Source organism: Myotis brandtii, unplaced genomic scaffold (genome assembly GCF_000412655.1).
Source record: "Myotis brandtii unplaced genomic scaffold, ASM41265v1 scaffold241, whole genome shotgun sequence".
Taxonomy (NCBI): Eukaryota; Metazoa; Chordata; class Mammalia; order Chiroptera; family Vespertilionidae; genus Myotis; species Myotis brandtii.
Genome location: NW_005359102.1, coordinates 321,496 through 335,311, shown reverse-complemented (window position 1 = coordinate 335,311; position 13,816 = coordinate 321,496). Strand labels below are relative to the sequence as shown.

General features: G+C 41.7%; 2 protein-coding genes across 5 annotated transcripts in view; one reads left to right on the top strand and one right to left on the bottom strand.

Moving 5' to 3' along the window:
- Window positions 1–13,816, bottom strand: part of ZFP82 (ZFP82 zinc finger protein) — a 68,571-nt gene that overhangs the window by 47,224 nt on the left and 7,531 nt on the right. For 3 of the 4 annotated variants that reach the window (XM_014540323.1, XM_005866983.2, XM_014540324.1), the window contains 2 exons: window positions 3,749–3,834; window positions 2,192–2,318 (listed from right to left, as the gene is read on the bottom strand). In XM_014540323.1, coding sequence (XP_014395809.1) covers window positions 2,192–2,318; window positions 3,749–3,757 — 136 coding nt within the window. In that variant the 5' untranslated portion in view covers window positions 3,758–3,834. The remainder of the gene's footprint in view (window positions 1–2,191; window positions 2,319–3,748; window positions 3,835–13,816) is intronic. The other variant, XM_014540325.1, reaches the window with a different exon arrangement.
- Window positions 7,992–8,821, top strand: LOC102239917 (small integral membrane protein 15). Its single transcript, XM_014540330.1, has 2 exons — window positions 7,992–8,474; window positions 8,657–8,821. The coding sequence occupies exon 1, from the start codon at window positions 8,183–8,185 to the stop codon at window positions 8,405–8,407; it is 225 nt and encodes a 74-aa protein (XP_014395816.1). The 5' UTR covers window positions 7,992–8,182; the 3' UTR covers window positions 8,408–8,474; window positions 8,657–8,821.

Genomic DNA, 13,816 nt, shown 5'->3' with positions numbered 1-13,816 from the left:
TCTAAGCCAGCAGGTCATTATCTCCCGAGGGGTCCCAGACTGCGAGAGGGCACAGGCCGGGCTGGGGGACCCCCCTTCCCCCCGAGTGCACAAATTTTTGTGCACCGGGCCTCTAGTCTATAATACTGTCAACAATAAAAATAAATAAGTAAATAAATAAAAACATTCATTTTAAGATTACAAAATAAACTGAAGGAAAGGCCTTATTTTCATTTATATTTCATACAAGTACTTCTTCTTGAGAGTCTATAGTACTTGAGAGAACAGAATGCCTGGGTTCATATCCCACCTTTGCCACATCCCATTTATGTGGTCTTGGACAAGTTCCCTGCTTTATTTTCATCTATAAAACAAGCATAAAAATAGTGTCTGTCTTACACAATTGTTGTGAAGGTTTTTAATTTATATTTATAAAATAAATTTTGCCTACAATATATGTACTAAACACTATATATATTTCATTAGCTACTATTTATTGTTATTGCTATTTTGTTGAGAGAAAAACAAGAAGCTTCCTGAGGCATTTTATTGTTTTTAGGATATTCATACAATATTAAGTGCGAAGTTCTTGGATATTTAACTTTCAGTCATAAAAGTAGGTAACAGTGGCCCTGACCGGTTTGGCTCAGTGGATAAAGCGTCGGCCTGCGGACTGAGGGGTCCCGGGTTAGATTCCGGTCAAGGGCATGTACCTTGGCTGTGGGCACATCCCCAGTAGGGGGTGTGCAGGAGGCAGCTGATCGATGTTTCTCTGTCATAGATGTTTCTAATTCTCTATCCCTCTCCCTTCCTCTCTGTAAAAAATCAATAAAATATATATTTTTTTAAAAAGTAGGTAACAGTGAATATGTTTGTTTAGTAACAAAAGGAATGCATTCTTCTGAATTGTAAATAATTGTAAATTGATCCAACTTACCACTACAAAAATTATGTGTTCTTTTGATAGCCAGAGAAAAAAACAAGAATCCAGGTGTAGCTATTTTCCTGATAAGTATATCAACAAATAACAAAATACATATAGCAATTCTAAGTTCAAATACAAAGTGAAACCTGATTTCTTGGACACGGATAAAGCTATAAGACACCTAGATTTCATATCTAGCCCCCTCATCATTAAGGAAGACCTAAAGGCCACTTAAGTATGGGAAAGATGAATATACTTAATGAATGTGCTACCTTCCAAACAAATAAAACAAGCATGTCAAACTCAAAGGCTAAGACGGGCCAAATAAACAAGGTTTAAGTTTATGTGGGCCACAAAAAAACGAAAGTTTTAGGTCTATTTCAATAGAGACTTGCTGAATACAAAGGGCTGAAATAAATGAGTAATCGTTAACATTAAATAATAGAACTTTTAATAAAAAATTAATATTTTTCTTGAACATTACCTTACCAGACACTGAATAACTGCACAAATTAATAAGTGTAATGCAAATAAACCTATTTTTCTTGTTCTCCGAAAGCGAACTATTTCCTGTTGCACACACCAAACAATTCAGTACAAGACTAAATGATGTGACAATCGGCTGCTACAATATTCACTGCTAGTCCTGACCGGTTTGGCTCAGTGGATAGAGTGTCGGTCTGTGGACTGAAGGGTCCCAGGTTCGATTCCAGTCAAGGGCATGTACCTTGTTTGCGGGCACATCCCCAGTTGGGGGTGTGCAGAAGGCAGCTGATCGATGTTTCTATCTCATCGATGTTTCTAGCTCCCTATTCCTCTCCCTTCCTCTCTGTAAAAAAACCAATAAAATAAAATTAAAATCAAATAAATAAATAATAAAATAAAATATTCACTGCTAGTATTAGTGGAGAGAAATGGTGCACCTGTGCATAAGGGGCGTAAGGGAAATGAATGCAACACAATTATAGTAATCAGTCATTAGCAAATGTTGTAGTTCGTTATTAATAATTATGTATAACAGGATATTGTAAAAATTAAATTACAAATTTTTTATTAAAACATTTCTTACATACCGTTATGTTGGCTGGGCCACAAAAATATTCGTTGTGGGTTGCATGCGGCCCGCGGGCCACGAGTTTGACTGCTTGAAGTAAAAGGTCAAACCATTCCCTTGAGAACAGGGAGCAGAAATTGAGATAATTTCTTGAAAGACTGCTAAAATTTCCAAAAAAGAAAGTTGGCATTACAGAGAACAGAGTCCGTATTACTGGAGGCAGATAACCTTACCCAATGAGACTAAATTGCTGTAGTTCTCCAACATCACATCTCTGTACAAATCCCTCTGTTGCAAGTCCAGGTATTCCCACTCCTCCTGAGAGAAGACTATGGACACATCACTGAATATCACTGATCCCTGAAATGACAAACCATATAAAACAATTAAAATTAAAGAAATTTTATTTAAAGATGGAAGAAGAAAAGATGGAAGAGATACTGCAGGAAATGGACCAAGCAAGCAAATAGGCTTGGCTGGAAGCATGTAAGATAATGAGTTAGAAAATCATTGTGCCTGAAGCAGCATGCCTGTGTTCTTGAAGGATTCTGTTGCTACAGATATAACTTCTTATATACTCTGGCATACCTTAATTATTCAGACATGTCTGGGAAAGAAAAAACAAACAATCAGTTTTCCAATTAAATGAAAGATTGTATATAAGCCTACACCTGCTATATGCATATCTTAATTATTCAAACATGTCTGGGAAAGAAAAAATCAGTTTTCCAATTAAATGAAATATTGTATATAAGCCTTCTTGCCTGCTATATGTCCCATTCATGAATTCTCAAGAAATGTGAGTCCTTCTACCTTTTCTCCTTAAGAGAAGACTTTTAAAAAAATGTTTCTCTACGATATCTGTTAGAAAAGATCTAAACACAATTAAAAAATTTCTGCCAAGTTCATTGTTTAACCCAATCAAATCATAAGTGTTTTGTTATTAATGACGATTCTTTAATAAACTTAAAATAAAATTGATTGTGCAATAGTTTATGCAATGGATGAGACTTAATCTTCTTCCATACTTAAATATCTTTGGTCTACACAAAATAGTCAAGGTCCTCCTTAATTTTGAGAGTCAACAACTATTTATTTACCTACATGATCTTCTTAACTGCTATCATTTTCCATCCCTCACTGTATGCATTCTTTGTTCCTGAGTTAGGGGATACCAATTACTGATGTAGAATCTGGATACTGGTGATCCAGATTCACAAAAATGTCTTTCTAGACAAGCACATCCTGTTCAACTACAAATGGAATTCTGTTCCTGGTGTACAACTCTTAAGAGATTCCCAGAGAAGATTCATTATCTCTGCATGCAAGACCCAACCACATTACTAGCCAGTCCTAAAAGCCTCACAAAGTATAAGATCTCATAATATACTGAGGCTGAGACCAACCAATAGCAAATCTCATATACTTGGAAAACTGAAGTATGGAAAAGGTCAGTTTTCCCATGAGTAGTCAAATGTGCCTATCCTCTCTCATCATCTCACTAGAGATGGTCAAACATCTCCCTCAAAGGATTTCATTTCTGCTCTATAGCATCGCTTAGGAGACTGAGCACATATAGGTGATGCTGAATGATTTGTTCAATGAATACATAAAAAATAACTGGAAAAAAGAGGACTCATGGGGTAGGCATTATACTATTTAGCCTCATCCCTCACTGATTTTAGAGGAAATGAAAGAAGGTTCTTAAGTAGGAAGTTTCTGGATAAATAAATGTTCATAGGATCTTAAATGACAGTTATTTCCAGAAAGAGAAAGAAAAAGTAACTTACATGGGCCATAGTTTATAAATTCAAGAACTGGTCAGTATTCCTTGGGGTTTACTTGCCTGGAGAACCAGAGTTCACAGAAACCAGAGCTAGGAGGAGGAAAGGGAGACCATGAGATCAGATAAGTCTCAGAAATCCCCAAGTGACTTAAGTTAATATGTCCCCTCCCCCCTCTTTAACAAACACACATACTGTACACACAGGGAGATTTGAGGGAATCTGGACTAATCTAATCCCTAGTCATAAATTCCAGGGCTGATAAAGGGCCACTTCCTCTAAAGCAGAATCTTTTTCAAAGTTTTGCAGGCCTGCTTGGCACCAATCCTGGCAGTCATTACCACTATCAAACTGCTGTACTGGCAGCCCTGCCTGCCTACTGCCAGAACTTCCAGAATCTTCTGGACTCCTCACTATTTTCAATCAGAATCATCCACATTGCTTTCCTGCATGACTTCATCTCTTTCTTACAACGAAGGTAAAAAAGTTATGGATTCATGCTCCCAGCAGGTAGATAATAGCATATCTATTTATCAAGAACTTTCATGTGATTGGTTTTTTATATACATTAGCTATCCTCAGGATTACAATGCAATATAATAATTATCCTATCTATGCAGTGGATCAAAAAATTCACACTCGAAGAAGTAAAATCACTTGTAGAAATTCAGTTAGTAAGTAGCAAAGTTTATTTTTCTAACCACAAAATCAGTACTCTTTCAACGGTAGCTCTTGCCTCAGAATTGCTAGTTCCAATTAGAGAAAGATGAGCATGTATGACTCACTAAAAAGTAGCAATACATCAAATCACCAAAAGATATTAAATATCACTTTAAGAGAATTGATGCCCATATCAGCAAGTTTGTGGTGAAATGAACAGTCTAACCTACAAAGGATGTAAATTTAGAAGTATGTACAAGAAATATTTAAACCATGCAAACTCTCTGACTCAGAAATTCTATTTTGGGGATTAAAGAAAATAATTATATAGGATGTCCCCCAAAAATGTATATGCACTTTGAATAATTATAAAGGCAGTGTTCATTAAAATACACTTTATTTTCAAAATTGAGCTATTACCTGTTAAAGTGTGTATACATTTTGGGGGGACACCCTGTACATGTACACAAATAGGCAAAACTGTTGACAAACATTATTCATAAAGCATCCATAAGGTGAAAAAACTTGCCACTTAAAAGTGATGGTGTAGGTCTTTAATTGGGAAGATGAAAATATGTTTACTACTTATTGCAGAGTGAAGAATGCTGGTAACAACAGTTGTAGGTAGTGTGACCCTATATGGCAGGACACACACACACACACACACACACACAGACACACGTATGTGCATTATATTCACTAAATACACTTTAGAAAATATTCAAGAAATGTAATCTTTAGAAAAATAAAATGGATATTATGACTATATTTGTAAAGTATACCTATATCAGCATAATGAGGTACTAACAGGCATCAAACATTAAGAAAAATCTGTAGCCCAGCCAGTATGGCTCAGTGATTTAGTGGCAACCCAGGGACCAAAAGGTCCGCAATTCAATTCTTGGTCAGGCACATGCCCAGGTTGCTGGCTTGATCCTCAGTAGGGGGCATGCAGGAGGCAGCCCATTGATAATGTTTCTCTCATCGATGTTTCTATTCCCTTTCCCTTCCTCTCTTTCTAAAAATCAATAAAAACATATTTTTTAAAAAAGAAAAATATGCAAAAAATGCTTATTTCAACATTAGAATATTTTTATTTATTGACTGACTTTAGAGAGAAAGAGAAACATCAATTTGTTTCTCCACCTATTTATGTATTAATTGGTTGACTCGTATGTATGTGCCCTGACCAAGGATCAAACCCACAACCTTGGTACTTCGGGACAACACTCTAACCAACTGAGCTACCCGGCCAGGGCCTCCACATTGTAATCTTAATTTTCTTTTTGCTTACATTGTTTCATTTTATATGGTCATATATACTCTTGAAACATATTTTTAAAATTTTACAAATAGGAAGCTTTTCTTCAAATAGGTGACTTACTTTTTAAAAATGCCTTGAACTTGGAGGGAAAAAAGCTGCTATGTTTTTATTTGTTTCCAATATGTGAACCAACTCTATGATTCATAACTTTGTCTATACATGTTAGTTTTGCCTAGAAAAGAATGTCTGAACATACCCAACTAGTGCTTTATTTCACTGCTGTTGCCTCTCATAACTTTTTAAAAAATAAAATTGAATGCTTTCTTTTTTAAAAAAATCATCACCTGAGGATTTATTGATTTTATTTTTTATAATCTATACTAATAAAACGGTAATATGCTAATTAGACTGGACATCTTCTGGACATCCTTCCGGACAAAGCCATGGTGGCGGGGACCAAGGCAGAGGCGGTTAGGGGAGACCAGGCCAGCAGAGGAGCAGTTAGGAGGCGACCAGGCTGGCAGGGGGGCAGTTAGGGGGCGACCAGGCTGGCAGAGGGGCAGTTAGGGGGTGACCCGGCTGGCAGGGGACCAGTTAGGGGGTGATCAGGCAGGCAAGCAGAGGCAGTTAGAGACAATCAGGCAGGCAGGCAGGCAAGCAATTAGGAGCCAGCAGTCCCAGATTGTGAGAGAGATGTCCCAGATTGGAGAGGGTGCAGGCCGGGCTGAGGGACCACGCCCCCCCCACACCACCCCCGTGCGTGAATTTCATGCACTGGGCCTTTAGTTTTTAATATATTTTTTTATTGATTTCAGAGACAAAGAGGAAGAGATAGAAACATCAATGATGAGGGAGAATCATCGATTGGCTACCTCCTGCATGCCCCACACTGGGGATCGAGCCCACAACCCAGATATGTCCCCTGACCTGGAATCAAACCATGACCTCCTGGTTCATAGGTCGAAACTCAACCCCTGAGCAACACCAGCTGGGCTGTTTATTGATTTTAGAGAGAGAGAAACATCTATGTGAGAAACAACAATCAGTTGCCTCCCATTCACACTCCAACCAGGGATTGAACCTGCAACCTTTGTGGTGTACAGGATGATGCTCCAACCACGGAGCAACCCAGCTGGGGCACCTCTCATAACTTCTTGATCTTGCTTCTGAACTTTTAATTTTAGCCATGATGCCTTCCAAAGAGTTAATGAATCTTCTTGTTTTGTTGGTCTCACTTTGCGTCAAAATTATAAGAGTAACTGTGAGGATATAAAGCTTATTGTATAAAATCTATTTACCTCCACAGAAATCCTATGGGTTTGGTTATTGTGGGGGTTTTTTGTAGAAAAAATGATTATTACTTTTTATTTTTAATTACAATTGACACTCAACATTATTTTATACTAAAGGCCCAGTGCACGGATTCGTGCACTGGTGGGGTCCCTCAGCCTAGACTGTGCCCTCTCACAATCCGGGACCCCTCGGGGGATGTTGGACTGCCGCTCCTGCCTGCCTCTCCTGCTCATCCCAGCACTGCTGCACCTGCCACAGCTCGCACCCAGTCAGTCCCGATGGGGAGAGGCTCGTGCTGCCTGCGTCTGGTGCCTGTTGGTCAGCTGAGTGGTGCTCCCACTGTGGGAGCACGCTGACCACCAGGGGGAAGCTCCTGTGTTGAGTGTGTGCCCCTTGGTGGTCAGGGCACTTCATAGCGACCGGTCAACTGGTCATTCGGTTGCTTAGGCTTTTATATATACAGATTAGTTTCAGGTGTACAGCATAATGGCTAGACATTTATATAATTCATGAAGTTATCCCCCCAATAAGTCAAGTATCCATCTGGAACCATACATAGTTATTACAATATTATTAACTATACTAGAGGCCCAGTGGGCGAAATCACGAGGTAGTCTGCCGCCCCACCCACCAGCGCACGCCCTGCCCACCCACCGCCCTGCCACTCCTCACAGCATTTGAACTCTCTTAAGGGTGGTTGGGAGGGAGTTTCCAATCCCATTCCTTTTCCTCTAATGGTTTTCCTGCCCCTCCCCGCTTTCCCTATGCTGGTCAGGAGAGCCTCTGGCCCCCCTCAAAGGCTAATCAGGGTAAAGAACCTTTGACCTTGGCTATAAAAGCACCTGTCTAACCACTGAGCTTATTAGGCCACCCGGAATCCAGATGCATAGTTACTTCAAATAAACATTTTTGAAAATTTAGGTCTCTGATATTGAGAGGAAAAAACTATTGCTTTAAAATAATGACAACACCTATTTCATATATTGTAATTAAAGTATGAAAAAAAAACCCTCATATAAAAAGGCTGGGGGGCTTCCGCCTTCCTGCTTCTGGCCTGGCGCATATAGAATTTAAACCTTCTCTCAGAAGTGTGGAGTAGAGCTAAAGAAGAAGACAACAACCAGGGGTCATCCTTCTGAAATTGTAATTGGCTCACTAATCCAGGACAAAGTTAGAGATCACAACTCAAGCATAAGTCCCCTTTTCCTAACACCATTACAAAGATGTTTGACATAAAAGCTTGGGCTGAGTATGTTGTGGAATGGGCTGCAAAGGATCCATATGGCTTCCTTACAACCGTTATTTTGGCCCTTACGCCATTGTTTCTAGCAAATGCTGTACTGTCCTGGAAACTGGCCAAGATGATTGAGGCCAGGGAAAAGGAGCAAAAGAAAAAACAAAAACGCCAAGAAAATATTGCAAAAGCTAAACGACTGAAAAAGGATTGAAGGAATGAACAGGCTCTGCAACCAGAGGAAACTCATTTGGGAAATTATGCAGCTTTGGAAGGACCCTGTAAGGTTTCTTATCTGGATTTATGATAGTATTTAATAAACGAAGCCTGAGCATATGGAAGAATAATGTTAGTTCTGACCGCTACTGCAGCAGCTTTTAGGCTTCTGTATAGAAGTCTATTGACAGTTATTTATTATGCCAAAAATGCTTTCTAACTGACTTAGTCATTTGCCATTTTGCAGCTTAATACATCCTGTGGAGAAAAAATGACTTTAGATTATGAACTCTACTCAAATACTGGCTCAAAAAGGGTTCTGTTCTGGACAAAGGAAACTAAGAATGTAAAAATGAGAACTGTCCTGAGGTGAAAAGTATGTTTTGGCTTAAAAAGAGATACAGCATATTAATTAAAAAAAAAAAAAAAGGCTGCAAAATATGTTATTTTACTTTGAAGACAGTAATAACTGAAAATAACAGGTTTCTTTCAGGCCACATCCTAAAAAGGTAGCTGCTTTTTTATGTCTAAGGCCTATACAAGTCTTAAAAGACCCCTGACCCTGCCTTCTGAAGATTTTAGGTTAACACATTTGTCTTAAAAACTGTGAGGTGCCCTGGCTGGTTTGGCTCAGTGGATAGAGAGTCAGCCTGTGGACTGAAGGGTCCCAGGTTCGATTCCAGCCAAGGGCACATGCCTGGGTTGTGGGCTTTATCCCCAGTGGAGGATGTGCAGGAGGCAGCCAATCAATGATTCTCTCTCATCATTAATGTTTCTATCTCTCTTTCCCTCTCCTTTCCTCTCTGAAATCAATAAAGATATTGTTTTAAAAAAAAACACAAAAAACTGTGAGGTGCCTAATTTTTAAAAACAACCGGCCACACCTCCTTCCTCAACCATACTGTCACATCATCCAAGTTATACTTTATAAACAGCCTTGATGTGCTACACACATGCAAAAAGTACACAAAGTGGGTAAACTACTTTGCCTTAGAAGTATATATTTAGTAATCACTTAGTTACATTATTTTATTTTTGTGAAATGAGAACTGATCGACCAAACCTTTCAAACAGACCCACCAGACGATAAATATCACCATATGTTTGATTCACAGTACATTTGGGCATAAACACTTCAAATACTAAGCTTTGTGTTTAGTATCAAAAACCTTTTCTTGAGAGAAACCAAGATGGCGGCATAGGTAAACACCGGAGTTTGCTGCCGCGAACAATCACTTCAAAAATACAACTAAAAGACAGAACGGACATCACGAATGCCCGGGTCCTTTCCAACCTGACAACTACCTAACAAATTGCAGCTGGGCCAGACAGACCCAGAACTTCCAAGAGAAGGCCCAAGGCCCCACAGCAGCTTGCATTGCTTCTCAGCTGGGCCTCATCTGGGCACCCCCAAACCCCCAAAAAAGGAAGGGGAATCTGCATATCTCTTCATAGCTCCTGCTGGGTAACCTCAGGAAGAGGCTTAATTAGCACCTCCTTAGATCCAAGAGCCAGTGTACCCAGTGGTCAGAGTGGGACCACCCAGATTACAACTCCTCAGATTCATAAGGAACACACTCAGGGGGCAGACTCAGTGAGCACCAAAGCCCCACTGAAGCAAGTCTTGCCCCAGAAGGGTGTCTTCAGCACAGAAGTTCTCCCACTGCAGACACAGCTGATTCTCACTGCCAATTGGCCTGGAGGTCAATTCCTCCCAGTGACACCTAAAACAATCAAGGCATAACTACAACAAGACTGTGCACAAAGCCCACAAGGGGGTGCACCAAGAGTGTCCACCTCAGGTAACTGGGGAGGCTGAGCCACTGGGCCCTGTAGGACACCTAGCACACAAAACCACTCTACCAACACAGGGAAGCAGACAAAATGCGAAGACAAAGAAACAGGTCACAAATGACAGAAATGGAGGACAGCAAACGACTGGATATAGAGTTCAAAACCACGGTTCTAAGATTTTTCAAGAATTTTATGGAAACCGCCGATAAATGTATTGAGATCCTTAAGAAATCTAGTGAGACCCTCGATGTTGTGATAAAGGACCAACTAGAAATTAAGCATACACTGACTGAAATAAAGAATATTATACAGACTCCCAACAGCAGACCAGAGGATCGCAAGAATCAAGTCAAAGATTTGAAATGCGAAGAAGCAAAAAACACCCAACCGGAAAAGCAAAATGAAAAAAGAATCCAAAAATACGAAGATAGTGTAAGGAGCCTCTGGGACAACTTCAAGCGTACCAACATCAGAATTATAGGGGTACCAGAAGAAGAGAGAGGGCAAGATATTGAAAACCTATTTGAAGAAATAATGACAGAAAACTTCCCCTACCTGGTGAAAGAAATAGACTTCCAAGTCCAGGAAGCGCAGAGAACCCCAAACAAAAGGAATCCAAAGAGGACCACACCAAGACACATCATAATTAAAATGCCAAGAGCAAAAGACAAAGAGAGAATCTTAAAAGCAGCAAGAGAAAAAAAGTCAGTTACCTATAAGGGAGTACCCATACGACTGTCAGCTGATTTCTCAACAGAAACTTTGCAGGCCAGAAGGGAGTGGCAAGAAATATTCAAAGTGATGAATAGCAAGAACCTACAACCAAGATTACTTTATCCAGCAAAGCTATCATTCAGAATTGAAGGTCAGATAAAGAGCTTCACAGATAAGGAAAAGCTAAAGGAGTTCATCACCACCAAACCAGTATTATATGAAATGCTGAAAGGTATCCTTTAAGAAGAGGAAGAAGAAGAAAAAGGTAAAGATACAAATTATGAACAACAAATACACATCTATCAACAAGTGAATCTAAAAATCAAGTGAATAAATAATCTGATGAACAGAATGAACTGGTGATTATAATAGAATCAGGGGCATAGAAAGGGAATGGACTGACTATTCTTGGGGGGGAAAGGGGTATGGGGGATGCGGGAAGAGACTGGACAAAAATCACGCACCTATGAAAGAGGACAGTGGGTGGGGAGTGAGGGTGGAGGGTTGGGTGGGAACTGGGTAGAGGGGAGTTATGGGGGGAAAAAAGAGGAACAAATATAATAATCTGAACAATAAAGATTTAATTAAAAAAAAAACCTTTTCTTTTGTGTGTTTTCGCTACAGATCCCTTGCCTCTGGATTACATTTTGAAAACTGCTTATTACAGATAAAGCACCTTTCCAGGTACGCTTCTGAGAAACAGATGTATTTATGCACACAATGGTGTGTGCACACCTTTTCACGCACAAATGTCCATACGATGCCTGCACCACACTCCCAGCACATGCCCACCACGTGTGTGCAGCCGCGCACCTGGGTCCTGGCATAAACAGGCTGCCCCCGAACACACTGGAGCCCCGCCGGCCTCCTCAGCAAAGTTTTTTGTTTTGTTTTGTTTTGTTTACTTTGAAATAGTTTCATTGGCTCATAAGACCTTTGCATATAAAAAAAAAATACCCCAGAACACTATGCAGTATTAAATCACAATTACATTTTTTTACCAATTAAAACTACCCAGAATATACATTTTTTAAAGGAAAAAAATCCTACAGAACTGAATTCTGAAATGACATTATGATTTAAATACTATGACAAAATAGGTAATTCCTTATAACATTAATTCATTGCAAAAAACTGCCAGACACTTCCATACGCATAACCATTGCAGAGTGCAAATGAACACAATTCAACAGTACACACTTAGCTGAAGTAGCTGTGCCTCCAATTAAGAAACTCTCAAATTTCTAGCACAAAAAGTTGGGCTGTTTTAACTTTTACCAGGAAACCAACTTAACAATCCATTTACTCTCTTTTTGGCCATTCCTATTAAAAAAAGAAGAAGAAGAAGAAGAAGAAAGAAAAGAAAATAACATCCTTCTGCTGTCATAGCTTCAAAGAGTCAGTATCACCTCTGCTTGAAGAAATCCCCTCCTCTCAATTCTTCAGGCAAGTATTCCTGGTCCACAGGCTCGCTGTACATGGGGTTGTATTTGTAGCCCTTGCCATAGCCCAGGTCCTTCATGAGCCGGGTCGGCGCATTCCTCAGGCAGGACGTGGGACAGAGGCCCCTGGTGGTTCCACAGGCAGGCTTTGATGTTGTTGTAGGCGATGTACACCTCAATAGACTTTGGGGCTCTGGCAAAATAGACTACACACTGGGCCAGAAGCACCTCGCATTCGGGCATGCCTGTGAAGTGACAGCCCTGGTAGGCGGCCACTGCTGTGGTAATGCGGATGGGTCTGCCAGACCTATGTCTTCACTGGCAAACCTCACCAGCCTCCTTGCCACATACAGCGGGTCCTCTCCTCCTTCGAGCATGCCAGCCAGTAGAGGGAGGAGCTCAGGCTGAGCCCGCATCAACTTATGAAGAGCAGAAATGCAGTTGTAGTGCTCTTCTCCTGCTCGGTCACATAAAATGTGAGACTTCTGGAGGCCTTCCTTTCACATCATTCTTAGTGATCGAGAACTCTACTGGGAGAATAGGTTGCCCACTCTTCTTACAAAACATCTTCCTGGAGCTTCATCTGGCCAGCACTGCCAGCTGCAGTCCATTCATTCCAATTTGTACTCCCCAGCAGAGTTAACCGGCGTCGCTACACCAGCTGCTCGAACCTCTCCACCCCCATGGGGCCTGGCGCCTGGGGTCACGCGGCCCACACCCACCCGAGCCACTCTGCTGGGGGCTCCATGCAGGGTGGGGGTGGGGGCAGGGTGGCCAGTGCCAAGAGGCACCTTGGAGAGCCAGAGGGTTTTTCTTTATTTTTAAAAGACTGCACCGCACACACCTGGCCCCCAGCGTCGCCCAGGCCTGGGCTAGGGGCCGTAGGCGGTTTGAAGACCAGCCACGCCCCCAATCCAGACGGAGGTGGGTCCCCTCATGGTGACCGGTTGATTGGTCGATTAGGTCGTGATGCCTCTTGGCCATTTATTATTATGACTAGAGGCCCGGTGCACAAAAATTTGTGCACTCGGGGGTCCCCCAGCCCGGCCTGTGCCCTCTCGCAGGCTAGGACCCCTCGGGAGATAACGACCTGCTGGCTTAGACCCGCTCCCGGGTGGCAGAGGGCAGGCCCAATCCCTAGGTGCAGCCCCTGGTCGGGCTCAGAGCAGGGCCGATTGGGGAGTTGGGGCGCTGCCCCCTGTCATGCACAGAGCAGGGCGGATCGGGAGGTTGCGATGCCACCCCTAGTCACGCTCAGGGTAGAGCCGATTGGGGGGTTGGGGCACCGCCCCCTGTCACACTCAAGGCAGGGTCGATAGGGAAGTTGCGGCGCCACCCCCTGTCACGCACAGAGCAGGGCCGATCAGGGGGTTGTGGTGCTGCCACTGTCACACTCAGGGCAGGGCCGATGGGGAGGTTATGGCTCTACCCCGTCACACACAGAGCAGGGCCCGTGG